Source organism: Eimeria maxima, genomic scaffold (genome assembly GCF_000499605.1).
Source record: "Eimeria maxima Weybridge genomic scaffold, Emw_scaff878, whole genome shotgun sequence".
Taxonomy (NCBI): domain Eukaryota; phylum Apicomplexa; class Conoidasida; order Eucoccidiorida; family Eimeriidae; genus Eimeria; species Eimeria maxima.
In genome coordinates this window covers 1-15,033 of record NW_013566830.1, presented here as the reverse complement: position 1 = coordinate 15,033, position 15,033 = coordinate 1, and the positions used below count along the sequence as shown (strand labels likewise).

Here is a 15,033-nt window from a genome sequence, read left to right as displayed (position 1 = left end):
TATATATATATATATGTTTTCATGTTTTCATTTAAGTAGGAGTGCCTGCGGTACCTGACAGAAAACCAGCATATACGCGTCAGTGATAATACGCTTGTATAGGTAGATGTACACGGTACAAATAACAAAATTAAGTAAAAAGTGCGCTTGCTGTTTAAATAGAATTGGGAATGTTTGCTGTAACTGGGAACAAACACTGAACAGTCCCTGTCTCGCTGTGCACCAAAAAACCAACGAAGGCTGGCAGAGGCAAAAGGCGGTGGCCCTCCGGCTCTTGCTTTTTTAAAGGGCAGCCAAACAAAAGGAACAGAGAGACATAAGTAATCAGAAAATAAGTAAACCAGCTCAATCGTTAACTGCAGGTGCAACGAAACACAAAACTTGACGACCATGGCAAAGCCACAAGCAAACCAACAAACGAACAAACCCAGAGCCAAAGTATACTTTGTGTTTAAGTGTCAAAGGAAAAAATAAAACAGAACAACAGAATAAAAATGAAGCCTAGGAAGACCCTCCATGCAAAAACAGCGCAGCTTATGAAAATTTGCAGGCCCTGCAATTGCTTTGACTTCCCTCCTGAATATTCGATTTTATTTGTTTTATTAGTTTTACTCGTCTTGTTTATCTTATTTATTTTTTCTGTTAGAAGAACGTGCGGCCCGTAGGCATGCAGAGGATGGAGGGCGGTGGGCGGCGGAATCTGCAGATCGCCCCACATATCTGTTTCGTCACTTGTATGTGTACGTGCATCTGAAAATGACCATTGAAGTGGCATTTCTTCTTCCTCGTCGCCTTCCGTCCCCATCTTCATCACTCCGCTGTCTGCAGAGGCAGCCCAGGGCCAGAGTCGGTTAGTAGATGTCGGCGGAAGCGGTCTGTTCCTTTCTTTGTTCTTCCTTTTCTCCTCAGGTTGGTTCATTTCTCTGTTGTTTAGATCCTCTTCTTCGTCCTCGATAGAGGCAAATGAACTGCGGTTGTCTCTGCAGCTGCTATTTCTCCTCTCCTCATCTCCCTTAATTTCTGCTGCTGCGGCCTTCCGCGACCGTCGAATTATGCTGAACCGTTTCAGTCCCCAAGATATCCACCCTCCTCCGCCCGCTGGGGTTCGCATTCCACCATCGGCGCCCGTTGTTACTGTTTCTGCTACTGTCGTTGCTCCAAGTTCTTTGTTGGTGTTATGTGAGTCCTCTTCCTCAACTAAGTCGCGTACGGATAAGGAACATCCACCAGAACCAGCAGCACCTGCTGCTGCGGAAGAACCGGCACCGAAAAAGCCACAAAACTCAGCCCCCTTGCCGAAGCAATTGCTGCTGCTGGTGGTGCTTTCATTGCAGCAGCGCAAGTTGGTGTGTTGGAGGTGTTGTTGTATTGCACTTCTCATCAGGTGCTCCGCAAATCGGCGGAGTCGACTCGCCTTCGGAGAAGCGGCGAAGGCATCCGCGCCAAAGTGGGCGGACATGGCCCGCAGCAGCTCTACAGCCAATGACTCAGCTTCTGTCTTTCTTTCTGTCTCTGTAATTATTTCTGTTTTCGTCCTCGCTTCTGTCTCCGTCTCTTTGTGAAGGCCGGTGAATGCTTTTAGGTGTCCGCATTGGCGTTGAGTTCCAGAAGCAAAAGAGTTCTGTTGCTGTCTATGGTCGGCGGTGTGTATGCGGCCGTCTTCCTCTTGCAGCATATTTGTCCCGAAGTCTCCCTCGCCCATTCTGCTGCTGCTGTTGTCTGCATGCCCTAGCAGCAACGTGGGCCCGGTATCTGCCAGCTTTGTAGCTGCGAGGAGGCAGTATTGCTTTAAATCGCCTCCCCGGATGGCAAACTCAACAGGCACCTCCACGCCCCCATAACTCCACTCACTGCTGCTGCTGTTGCTGCTTCGGCTACTGTTAGGTTTGATTCCTGGATAGCCTTTTGCGTGAAGGGCGCAACAGCAGGCGATGAGGCAGATATCCTCCACCTGGAAAACCTCAACGTGCTGCAGCGCCGCTCGGGCAGCTCGCGGTAACAGCTCCGACAAGTGAGACAAATTGCCATCCGTCCTGGTGCCGCTTTTGCTGTTGCTGCTGCTGTTGCTGATGGTGGGATTGTATAGACGGAGTGCGCCTGAGCGGCAGGCTGCCCACACGACGTCGGCCAGAGGGGACCCCAGAGGGAGGCGGTGCATGCATGTGTTTAGGGCATCAACTGCGGGGTGAAGGAGAAGAGGAAGGGAATCGAAAGAAAGATGCAACTCCCCAAAGGCCCTCCACCACGCCGCCACGCCAACAGAAGAACATTGATGCAGCTGAGAGGCCGTGGCATGCAGCAGCGACAGTGTTTGACCAACAGCAGCAGAAGAGAGGCTCGAAGACGAAGAAGAAAGTGACAGTAGCAGCAGAGCCGCTAAATCAGGGCTGCAACAGTTCAGCCAGTCCAGGAGATTATCTCGCGGAGGCAGCAGCAACAATAAACCAGCCTCTCTGCTCCCCATCCCCCTGCTGCTGCTGCTTTGGCTCCTGCTGCTGCTGCTGCTGCTCATGCTCCTCCTTATCGTCTTCATCGTCCTGCTGCTACTGCTACAGCTGCTGCAACGAGCAGTCCTGGCCAGCACGATGGAGCATATGTCGAAGGCCATCGCCTTCTCCCGACGCTCCTCCACCTCGCGCCACAGCCAACGAAGCAAAGGGGAATAACACAGGTGCCGCCCTGCAACAGCAGAAGCATCAGCAGTAGGACCAGGGGCGGACCCAAAGCTTTCAAGGGCCGAGAGTGCAAGAGCTAGTGAACTGCACGTTGCAAGGGAGATGGTAGTCGTCTCAGAAGTTGTTGGTCCTGTTATGTCGTGGCTGTCTGCTGAATGCTCATCTTCCGCTGAACCACTACCAGAAGCAGCAGCAGCAGAACTTGAGCTAGGAGAACAGTCATCTAGCCTCATCCTCGGAGTTTGCTGCAGCTTCACATAAATCTGTTTGCTGCCTTCGCGAGCGAGCAGCAACAGCGTCACCGGTGAGCATCTTCTCTCAACTCCTTGCGCAGAAGTCCCATCTCTGCCGTTTTCCCCCTCCCTCTCTGCTGTTTCTCCTGTTGTTGATGATGACGTTGCGGTTTGGTTTATGCATGTGTGGTTTTTGTTGCGTTTGCTGTGTGTTTTCAGTTGAGCTGTCTTTAGGCTGCGGGCAGCAAAGAGAGTATTGAGGAGGCGCAGGAGAACTATGTCCTTCACACATAAGCCAACTTCCATGCACTTAGACGGGGCCCCCGTGTGGGTGGGAGGTCCCAATCTGCTGAGTTCTGCTCCTGCCAGACAGCACCAAGAGAGCCCCAAGGGACCTTCGGATCTGGGAAGGCCATGTGCAGCAGACGCCAGCGTCAAGACACACGGCAGGACACTGTCTGCTGGAATCCTGTCCACATCTTGAAACAGTTCTTTTAAGTATGTTATAAAACCACATACTCGGCGGCGCAACAGCGAGCTTTGGATGCACTCCAACACAGTCACACCCAATCTCGAAAATATCTCAGGGCGCTCCTGTGCACTTGCCTGATGCTCATCGCGCTGTTGCTGCTGCTGCTGGGGCTGTTCTTTCTGGTGGCGATGATAACCCTGCAGCGGATAGTACGCATGCTGCTGATACGGCTGCTTCTGCATGCTAGACTCTGTCCGGAGGTCACCAGAATGTCTTTGGGGTTCGAGCACACGAGCACCAGCAACAAACGCGCTATTCTCTCCCCCAGCATCACAGGCTGTAACAGCAGCAGCAGGGGGCGTAGGAGGTGGAGCAGGACGAAAGGGATCGTGGGAAAGATGTGATGCCCCGCGTTGCTCCAGCAGCGCAAGGGGGTCTGCAGCCGAAGGCGGAATCAACTGTTCATTCAAGGGATCTCGCTGTAGATACACCTCATCCCGCAGCTGCTGCAGCTGGGACTGCAGCAGCTGCTGCTTTTGCTGGAGTTGGTCTAGCTTGAACTGGTGCTGCAGCTGCTCCACATGGCGCTGCTGCTGTACGTGCTGCTGCTGCTGCTGCTGCTGCTCCTGCTGCATATCGTCAGCTTGAATGTTTTGGTCGTCTTCTTGCCATCTTTTATCCTTCCCATGCAGTAGCGACGGGGGAGAAAGGCGAAACTCCCTCTGAAGGACAGCAGAGGAAGGAGGGGCCCCCAAGGACGAAGAGGGAAGGGCCCCGGAGGAAGGGGTTCTGAACGGGGAAGAAGAGATGGGGGGTCCCAAAGCCCTTGAGGACTGACCACCTCGAGACAAGGAGGAACCCACTGAATAAAAAGAAGGGGGTCCTAAGGAGCTTGATGAGGGGCCCTTCAAATATGCAGGAGAAGGGAAAGGCCGCAGCTGTAGGGGGGTTACTGCTGGTGCTGAAGAAGACGGCCCCCCCAAGGATCTGTCTGTAGCCCCTGAGGTAGAATGCAAACCAGAAGAAGGCAAAGGACGACTAGCAACTAAACAGTCATAGGAGGGGGCCCCCGACGCCCCAGAAGATGAGAGAGGATCCCCCTTTCTACTGCTGCGGAGCGAGTCGGTAGCCCTGTAGGCAGCCAGGGTGAAGAAGCCTTCCCCACCCCTGTTGCCGCTGCTGCTGTGGTTTCTGATGTTACCGTTGCTGCTGGATGCGTTCTTCAGCAGAGTGTGGTTTTGGTTGCAGCGTTGTACGTACACCTGAGCAGGACGTAGGCTCGGGTCCCGTGTTAGGGACAAGGAACGGGTGGTCTTGGAAGGCCCCTCTTTCAGTGCATTGCCACTGCTCGTGATAAACGGAGAAGAAGGATGAATAGATGATGCAACAGATGGGATAGCGTGGTCCCCCAAGGCCTCTACAGGCCGAGATGGGGAAGGGCACCTAACCCCTGCAGCTGTTCTGCTGCTGAGCGGCCCACGAGACGTGGAGAAGGGTCTCTGCTGCTCTGGTGTAGAAATGGTTGCAGCTGTTGAAATGGTAGAGTGAAAGCTGCTGCTAGAGTATAGGCCCTTACCCTGGCTGCTGCTGGTGTTGCTGCTGCAGAATTTTGCTGCTGGCTGGTGTTGCCGTCCTTGCGTTGCGGAAGGGAGAGCGGTGGGCCCAGAGGCCAATAAATGAGATGAAGACAGGAGGGCGGATGTCCAGAGAGAAGAATTGGGACAAAGGAGCTCCTCATGAGGAGAGCTGAAAGTTGTATTTTGGGAGAGGGGGCCCTCCCGCCTGACAGCACCAGGGGGGCGGTTGTCGAGAGGAAGTACAGAGGAAGGAGTACTGCAGGGTTGCCGTTGATGATGCGAGTCCTTCAATTTAAGAGGTGTAGTTACAGAAGACCTCTGGGCCTCTCCTGGTGTACAGGCAGCGGAAGAGTAGGAGGGCAGCCGGCCGCCACGCGAGAACAGGGGTTGGTGCAGTGGCTGCATCTCCTTCCTCCTAAATCGGGAAAGGCGACAGGAAAGCAAACAAGTGCATTAACATAAACGATTCTAAAACAAACAATGAACACACATTCGAAGGTTCAATACTCATGAGAAGACAAGAAACAACACACGCAGACTGCAGCCGACTGCAAAAGGTGATGACTAAAGGCCAGAAGAGCAGTTGCTGATGCAGACTGCCGTCTCCTTAAAGCTTCAAATGAGACAAAACAAAAGATAAATAAATAAAGAAGACGCAATATAAAAGGAAAGAAGAAGAAATCCGGGGGAGCAGTTCACAGGGCTTGACCAGGTGGTGGTGGTGGTGGGGGCAGAAGAGCACCAAGGAAGGCACTACAGTTGTTCAATGCTTAAAAACCAATAGAATAAATTAATCAAAACAGAAATACAAAACAAAAGGATAGTGAGAAAGCTGCATTTAATAACGGGGCTAGAGCTGGCTCACCGACCTCCTGCCGCAACGCCTGGACAGCCAACAACCATTGCATGCATGCATGCACAGAAAGAGAACAGGAGCTCACTGGCTATATTTTGGAGTTAAATGGAGCTGATCAGGCAGCATAAGAGTTTACGTTCGAATTTGTTTTCATTCAAATAGCAAAAAATGAGTTTTCTGTTGAATTTGTGGAGAAGTGCTCGATCCGATGTGAATGGGCTGTCGCGTGCATGAAGGACGGTCGTGGTTTTCCGCTCTTCTCCCCATTATTTCATCTGTATTACTTAAAAACCTTTGTCTTCTTTAATCTCACGGAGAAATCGCTTTCCCCTCTCTTCCCCACTGTTCCTCCCGCGTTAGCGGTACTGGAGAGCTGAGCGTACAACCTCTGCATGGGTTGTTTTATGCGTTATTTTTCATCCTTTCCCCCTTCCACTTGGTAGTCACATGAGTTGGACGATCTGTATTCGATTCTTTTCTCAATTGTGATCCCCAGACGCTCCCAAGCCCAGAGCAGAGCCCTATAGCCGAACCGTTACTGCTCGTTTGCTGTGGTCGTGAGTTTTTTCTTCAAGCACCGGCAGAATGTCCAAACAGTCCTCTTCAGTCAACCGGCCAGATGCAGCAGATATTCTGGAGCTACCCCCTGGAGTTCACAAGTGCGTCGTGATTTTTCCTTTCGCCCTCTTTTGTCGTCGGTGTTGGTGTGTTTGCTGTCTGTCGTTTGCATAACGCTTGTAACTTATTTTCCCGTTCCTTGCCCTTCTTGTCTGGCATAATTTTGCATTAATTTTTCTTCTTGTACTATTGCTACTTACTGTATCGCTGCTTTTTACTCCCATGCCTATTCCAAACTTCCGCTGAATTTCTCTTGTTTGCTCACGCGCACGCATTTATGTTGATTCCTATTCATGTTTATTTGCGTATATATTATATATATGTACTCCAGCAGCAGAACGAGCTACTCTTGCAGCGACTGCGCCAAACAATATGGCAGCCATCCGTGGTCAAGAAGCCGCGTGAAGAAACAGTGGCAGTTAACCGCTCCAGACCTCTAGTTCTTCGTTTCGATGAATTTGTGGTGCTTTCGATGCAATTAAATTGTGTTTAAATGATGATGGTATAGCTAGTTAACAGTTAAGGGGTAAATGTTCTGATTGTGCCTCTTTGACCAGAGTGGAATGGACTCCCGATTTGCGGTTTCCCCTATGCGGGACCTTCACTCTTTACCTCGAAGACTACACCGTCGGCTACATCCTCAGAAAGTAAAACACACAACATAAATTTAATTCGTTGACCCTAAGACTAAATTGGTTTCGTTAATTGATTGGGTTTGTCCTTTATAGCCATTGTTTGCATTTGTTCATTTGATTTTGTCAATAGAGTTGCGTAATTGACTGTGTCAATTGTTTTTTTGAGTTGATGTTTTGAATTGATTGTAGTTGTTTATTGTTCTTGTCTGACTGTACTTGTTGGTTGTATTTTTTTTGTCTTCAGCGACCTGCTGCGTGATAAGCGGGTGAAGTTCGTCGGCCTACGTCAACCGCACCCTCTGACGCCCTCCATTGAACTACGAATTCAGGCGATAGATGTAATTCTTCAATTTGCCCGCACATGTTGTGTGATTAATGTGTTCACTTGCATTGATTAATTTGCCTTTTGAGTTGGACTATTCTTTCGAAGATAACTTCTTGTTTAGTTTCATACGAGTTTATTCAAGTTGACCGTGTGTTTGTATTAGGCGTTGGTGCTGTTGGTGTTGCTATTCATACAGACGTGTTTATTGATCTGTTTGTGCGGCTAATATGAATTTTCCGGACTGTTCTTTGCGTGAAATTAGTGCCAAGATTATTATTTGATTTGCATGCGTTGGTTATTTACCTATTGTTGGCGTATGGTGTTTATTTGTTTACTACTGTATTTGTTTGCTTTGTTGGTTGTTTTGGTGTTACTATTGGTTTAGATGCAATTCTCCGTCAGTGCATTTATTGGTGATGCCCGTTGGGCTCTATTCAATCTGTTGCTTTCCTTCTAATTGTAATTATTCGTCTGTTACTGTTGTTTCTTGTCATCTGCCGTTTATCTGTATGTGCATATGCTTGTTGCTTTCGTCTCTGTGGTATTTGTCTCCATATGTCTCAAGTTCCATTAGACCGCTTGCGTTGCTTCTGCCTTGTTGTTGCTCTTTTGAACAGGCAAGTCCCTTGCAGCTGTTTCTCGAGTCACTTCGTCGTCAGCGAACTGCTGTCACATTGCTGGGGGCCCTCTTCAAGGCGGCTGTCGATGCCCACGCCAGCGCAGCCTCCCATAGTGAACCCCGCAGCAGCAGCAGCAGCTTCCATCAGAATAATAGTAATAGTAATATTACTGAGTTTGGCCTCTCCCACAGTGCCACCCAAAAAGCAGACAACAGTCTGCCGGTGCATTCAGGTGGAGGAGGAGGGGAGAGGACATCGGGTCAATTGGGAGATATTTACAACACCTCTTTTTCTTCCTTCACCTGAGACACGTTCATTTTATTTTCGGGTTCTATTATTCTGATGAAGATAACCCCATTTTGCTGGTCGATACGGGGCTATTCTATTGAAGCAACCCCATTTGGTTATTTGGCTGTTTTGCGTTTTGCTTATTTGCTTAGACCAACATTTCCCAGTTGCTTGCTTTTGCCTGTTTGCTGCATTTCTCTTGACCTCTCTCTTGAGGGTTTTGTTGTCTCTTCCTCGTCTTTGGAGCGGGAGGTGTTTCCATTCTCTTCATGCTCAGGAACGGTTGTTTGGAGAATTTGCAGATTCTTGAGAGAAGTGTTGGCGTGTTATCGATTGGTTTAATATTCTCACCTCAATTTCAACTGTCTTTGGGCTGTCGGTCGTCGTCGGTATTTGAGAGACTATCTAGCAGTTTGATTATTATTGTTGTACGAATATGTGGTGTATTTTTCACCGGTAGAGTGCAAAAAATATCATTTGCGTGCACGATATAAATATATGTATGCGCATGCATATATATGTATTTATGTCTGTACACCTCTTCAGACACCTTTAGAAGTTTCGCTTGGATTAAATTAGTGCTTACACGGAAGGCTGAAAGCAGGAAGCGAGCAGACTCCCAAACCCTACTACCCTAAATACTAAGCCATAAGCCCTAGGAGTGCCATCTGAATGGGCCTAACTGTTGAGGGAGTTTTCTCAGTAGGATAACATTAAATAAACCTGACTCTACGAGGTCTTCTGGAACTGTAGTACAACTAAAGGAGCACTTTTAACACACTAAATGGTTTTGTTGGCGGCTCCGAAGGTTATTGATGAGTAAAGTACTCACCAAGTGGAGTATAAGTATAGAGAACGTCCAGTTGTAAATAGCATGTAATCAAAGCACATCACAATCTAATGCTAACGGCAGTCGGTGCACGGCTCTCTACTGCAATGTCGCCGCTGCTTTTACGAGCAGAAAGAGTCAGACAAAGATGCTATTAAGAAATATGTCTGCTTCTAAGCTGGAATATCGGCTCTGGGTAGACATATCTATATCGCACAGCATATCTGCTCCATAAAGGTACATCCTGTACACATTTTCACCACATAGATATCCGTTCCACCCGGTATCTCTTTACAGTAACTATGTTTTAGGTAGATTGATCTATGCGCTTTAAATAAATACGATTTTTTATGGTTTATGTGTTTATATTTGATGAAGTCAAACGGAGCGCCACCGGTTTCTTACGTAAGCATCGGTTTCTGCAATTACGCCAGCTGCTGAGCCATCGCTCTCCTGCGATGGGCCTCCGGGTGTCGGCAGTTGTTTGTTGCTAATTTCCCTCTATTTAGTTCCAAGTAAATAAAAGCCAAATTTGATGGGTTAATTTTGTTTTTTTGCACATTTGCCGTGGAAACGCCTTCCGGATTCCGGTGTCGTTGCGCAAGTGGCACCGCATTCGTTTTGAGGGAAGATTGAATGGAAGAGAACAGTTAATGAATCTAAGATTTTAGGGTGTTTTTCGATTATTTATGCTTAATACAAGGACTTGTGTCATTATTTCATCATTTCTGTTTGCTTTAATCCGTTTCTCCCCTCATTCCTTACACTCTCTGCATGCCGTCAGCGACCATGAATGATGGCGTCGAGGCGCTCCTCAACGAACTGCTGGCGCTGCCACGGCGGCTACACCGGGCGCTGCATCTGTTAAGAGATTTGGAGGCAAAAAGCGGGCAGTGCGGAGAGGAGGCTCAGAAAAGACGAGAGAAGTACATGAGCATTGCCCGCGCCAAACTGCATGCCCTACACAACAGCAACACCAGCAGCAGCAGCAAGTTCGTGGTGCCTGAGGGGTTTTACGACGACCCGGAGCTGCAGGAAGAGGCAGCAGCTGCAGCTCTGAAGGGACGGGAGGCGAAGGCGTTGCTGCAGGAGAAGGTGGTCGTAGTGACGCAGCTCATGACGACAATAAGAAGGGAAACAGACAAATTCAAAGCTTCCCTCTCCTCGCTGACAAGGCAACAACAGCACCGCGAAGCCTTCGACGAAGATCCCCTCACTCCAGGCACATACAAACACCGGCACCGGCACGATGAAGCTTCTACTGCTGCAGCGCATGGCCCTGTCACCAGGCTGCATGTCAGCCGGCCTGTAATGGCCTGCAGCCCCCGCTCTTCTTGCTCTGCTGCTTCACACAGGGGTGCGGCAGGCATCGGCAGCAGCAGCAACAACACCAACAACGAAAGCCTGACGAAACATGAAAACAGCACCACTGGAAATAATAGTAGTAGCAGTAGTAGTAGTAGTGGTAGTGGTAGTAGTAGTAGTAGTAGTAGTAGTAGTAGTAGTAGTAGTAGTGGCAGTAGTAGTAGTAGTAGTAGTAGTAGCAGGCATCTACACAACACCGCCACCGTAGGGAGGAGTTTCCTTGGTTTCTCAATGGGGAGACCGCATCATGTCAGTTCTTCGCCGGAGACAGCAGCAGCAGGTGGGGCAAAGGCAGTTGCAGCAGGAACAAGTGCAGAAACAACAGGGGCAGCATCAACAGGCCCAGTTGCTATTACTGCTGCGCCTGCTCCCGCATCCTCTATCTCCTCTAGGGTCCCTTCTCGAACTTTGCGCCCCATCAAGGCTTCGCTCCGCAGCAGCGGCAGCAACCCCTGCAGCAGCATCGCGGAAGCAGCAGCAAGCACAAGTCGGCCGCTAAAAAGACCTCGCCCCGCCACGATGGGAAGTCCCACTAAGAGATCATCTCTTCAAGAAGAGTTGGCTGCAACACCAGCAGCAGCAACAGCAGTTGGGGATGCAAGCAAGGAAGGGAGGGGACTCAGGCAGGTGCAAGACGGAGGTGCAGCAACGGCAACAGCAGCAGCGACAACAGTAGCAACACCAGCAGCAGCACAAGCACTAACACCAGCACCAGCAACACCAAGCGCAGCAGCACCAGCACCATCAACACCTGCAGCAATAGCAGCAGCAGAGGAGGGATTGCAACATGTGCATGCCTCTGTTCCCCCGCCTCATTCTCAAGTAGATGCACCACCTAACGGAAGACGGCGGCGTCAGCGACGGGAGGAAGCAACAGTAGCAGCAGTAGAACCGACGGGAGGGTTAACTGCCTCTGCTTCTGCAGCGCCCACTGTTGACACTGCTAATGCGGACCTCATCACCATAGCTAGCAGCAGCAGTACAAGCAGCAGCAGCAGCAGCACAAGCACGAGTAGCAGCAGCAGCCGCAGCAGCAGTAGCAGTAGCAGCAGCAGACCCGCCAGGACAGGCGTCAGCAGGTTTAGGCGGGCACGAGAACCGCTCCTTGAAAGTCCTCCTGCTCCTGTTGCTGCTTCCGCTGCTGCTCTTGCCACTGGTGCTGGTGGTCCTGCAGCTGCTGTCACTGGCGGTGCATCAACTGCAGTGCAGGCGTCGCATCATCAGGCCGCGGAGGGGGATGCAGCAGCAACAGCAGCAGAAGTAACATTACCTGCAGCATCAGCAGGGGCAGGAGCAGCAGGTGTGGCGGAAACCCGTCTTGGTGGGCTAACGCACCAGCAGCAGCAGCAGCAGCAGCAGCAGGTTGGTGAGGGGAGGAGCAGAAGACAGCGAGAGAGGGGCAGCACACACCCACAAGTTGAGTAGAGAGTCTTTGCAACGAACACTGCCCCATACGTTTGGCTTTTTTGCGCCATCCAAGTACTTGGAGCTTTTCCTGTTTTTTATTTGTATCATCGGTTGAGGAGGAGGCATTGCTGCCTCCTTTACCTCCTGGTGGACACCCCCGGCGGTCTACCGACAAACATTTTTTGGTTTGATAGTCCCAAGGAGTCCAAGGGAAATTCCCAGCAGTGCTGCATGCAAATAAAAAGGTAGTGTGGGGCTACCTTCCTGTACACTTCACGAGTTTTTTTTGTAATCTTTCTGTTACACGGGTTTGGGCGTTTGCTGTTGGCTTCCCTTCAAACAGCCAGTACCGATGGACAACGCCATGCATCCATCAATTCATCCATTGTATGCAGATGTAGCCGCTTTTGGGCTGTTTTATGTTTTATTTTTCTGTTTGGCAACAAAACAGGTCACGCGTGCGTCTGGCTGCGCAAGGAATTACCCTGCGAGTCCCCTGTACACCTGCTTTGTATCAGAGCCTCGCGCAGCCAGCCATGAGCTGTCTGTGAATGCATAATGATATGCAAAATATGCGCAGATTTTTTTTTTCCCAATGTCCAACCGGAACGGGATCATTTAGGAGATGTTTTTTGGCTCTTTCGTCAGTCGACTGTGTCTCTGAATTATTTGGGGGGTGATTGTCGGATTTCTCTGCTCTCAATTTACTAAATACATTCACAGCATTCGTGTTATACATGGAATTACGTCTAGTTTGAGGGACAGTATTAAAACATACCTAGTTCATTTAGTTGCGGCAGTCTACAATCTGCAGTTGACGATCGCTACACATAGAAAGGACAGAGACGGCAGGCAATCAACGCCTGTTTGCTCCATAGCCCTGCAGTGGCCGTGGACGACGTCCATAAAACGCTCAGTTAAGTAGAACCCTCGAGATATGTTAATGCGATCACCTTATTTATACTGTTGTACAAAGCAATGAAATTATATCAGGGGGTGCAACAGATCAACACTCACGGTTGAATAAACTCAAGGGACCACTGCCTAACTGGGGGCCTTCACCACAATTTCGCAATTTAGCTAACTTTGCAAGCGAATTTTATGAATTCACTGAACTTTATAGAGGATACGAAGGTAATAAGACTAGTCAAGTGAATGGAGTCCACCGGGGGGGGGGGACGAGAATCGGCCACTAGTGTAAGGTATGGTACACCCAATGTCTGTTGGGAGTGGAGACAAGGCATAAAGCTAAATTGTCGAAAAACTATTGATATTTCATTGACGTTTCCTTTGATGCATTTCAGGCACTTGAATAAATGCCTAAATGCAATACAATACCACGACTCGGTGCAGACCGGCGTAGTAAGAAATTGAGCCGCTGCAGCAGATTCGAGTTTACACATCGAGTTCCTTAAGACTAGCCACATGCATGGAAATATCACTTAATAGTCACTATTACTACTGAATCAATAGAGTAGTTTAATTAAAAACAGAGGGAAAAGAGCCATCACAAGCGCTGACTTCAGCACAGAGGGCGCACAGGCGCCGCTACCGGCCACAGACATTTCGGCTGCCTGTTCTTAGCCGATGGTGTGACTCACAGGGCTCACGATCTTCTCCAAAATTCGGTTTGAGGCAGCTCATTACACTACTTATTTTAATTATATTTGTGAGTTACAAATTCTAAGACCATTTCAGGAGCTCTTTTTTGCCTCCGAGGCAGTCGTTCTCCATAGAGGGCCCGATGATGAGTGGTGACGGCGGCACCCAGGCACCGAAGGACTTTAAAACCGTTCAGCTATCTGCTCTCCAATTATTCGTTCTTGCAATTACCAGCAAAATTTAACTCTGTTTAAGGGGTCCTGATGGAGTGGTCACGAAGAAGGAGCCGTTCCGGCTCTTGTCGCACCTGTCGTCAGACTAGTAGGCTGTTGGTTTGGGCCTTCGGTTTGGGGTTGTTTGCGGTGATCTGCTGCCTTTCCTTTCCCCTAAACACCCGAGATACACAAATCAATGCTGGCGGAGGCGCACCTGCATGGGGAGCTGGGGGTGTAGCCCCATCCCACGAAGAACTGGGTGGTGAAGGTGTCCATACACATCAAGAAGGAGTGGGTGGAGGGGAGGAGAAAGGCGAGGCTAACAGGGAAGATCTGGATGATGTAGTAGAAGCAGAAGCAGAGGCAGGAGGAGCATCAGAAGAGGCGGAGGAGACAGAAATGTTCTTTGAATTGAAGACCATTGGTCACATGCAAGCTGTGTCCGCCTCCATGAGGGGAAGAAGGCCCACTGATGAGGATGTACGCTGCTATTTTGATAGACGTTCCAGCACAAAAGTCCCTGTTTGTGTCTATTAGCTCAGTTCTACTCCTATAGTTCTTGCAACGCAAACAGGCAAACAGAACAACCTAATATAGAGATGGAACGTTGAGTAAGACAAATTATCACCTGTGTAGTGTCCAAATGAATTATATTCACAAATAGTATAGGTACTGGTGGAAGCACAAGAACAAATACACCAGTAAAGTTAGTGTAAAAATAAGATTACCTGTAAGTTGTTGCTTGCTCGTGTGCTTCTAATTTGTTTATTCGCTCGTCTGTCCATTCATTTGTTTGTTTACACTATTTGTTTATTTGTTTATGTGCTGCAGCAACTTGTGACTTTGGAACGTTTGAATCCCTCTTTATATTTTTTGGCTGTCTTCGACGGCCACGGGGGAAAGGAGACCGCCAAATATCTCAAAGAAAATGCGCACAAGGAATTCGGTATAACATTAAATGCATTTCTTTGGATGTTTGCCTGATGGCTCACGAATATATGTTTGTTTGTTGTGACTATATGTTTAGTGTTGTTGGTGCTTTTGCTTGAGGGTTTCTTATATCTGTCTATTTGTTTATGCCTTTACTTTCCATCCTCACTTGTTTTTTGCATGCAATTTCGTGAGGGTGTCGTATATTTGTGCATTTGTTTATGCCTTTACTTTCCATCCTCACTTGCTTTTTACGTGTAATTTCGTTGCTTTGTTTTGCGTGCTGACCTCAGTACATCACAACACAACCACACCATTCGTTACACCAAACCGCACTTATATATACATATACGAGCATGTCTCATATATATATATATATATTATAT

The 15,033-nt window shown here is 48.9% G+C and overlaps 3 protein-coding genes across 3 annotated transcripts; 2 read left to right on the top strand and 1 right to left on the bottom strand.

Moving 5' to 3' along the window:
• Window positions 1–352: 352 nt before the first annotated feature.
• On the bottom strand, window positions 353–5,362 carry EMWEY_00044950 (hypothetical protein, conserved; the record flags this gene model as incomplete). The annotated part of the gene is made up of 2 exons (XM_013482969.1): window positions 353–356; window positions 762–5,362. The coding sequence occupies 2 exons, from the start codon at window positions 5,360–5,362 to the stop codon at window positions 353–355; spliced, it is 4,605 nt and encodes a 1,534-aa protein (XP_013338423.1).
• A 4,555-nt stretch (window positions 5,363–9,917) lies between these two features.
• On the top strand, window positions 9,918–11,918 carry EMWEY_00044940 (hypothetical protein, conserved; the record flags this gene model as incomplete). Its single annotated transcript, XM_013482968.1, has 1 exon — window positions 9,918–11,918. One exon carries the CDS (start codon window positions 9,918–9,920, stop codon window positions 11,916–11,918), a length of 2,001 nt encoding a protein of 666 aa, XP_013338422.1.
• A 1,847-nt stretch (window positions 11,919–13,765) lies between these two features.
• On the top strand, window positions 13,766–14,663 carry EMWEY_00044930 (hypothetical protein, conserved; the record flags this gene model as incomplete). The annotated part of the gene is made up of 2 exons (XM_013482967.1): window positions 13,766–14,197; window positions 14,549–14,663. Coding segments are annotated over 2 exons (547 nt in total), but the record flags the coding sequence as incomplete, so codon positions are not given.
• Window positions 14,664–15,033: the final 370 nt, after the last annotated feature.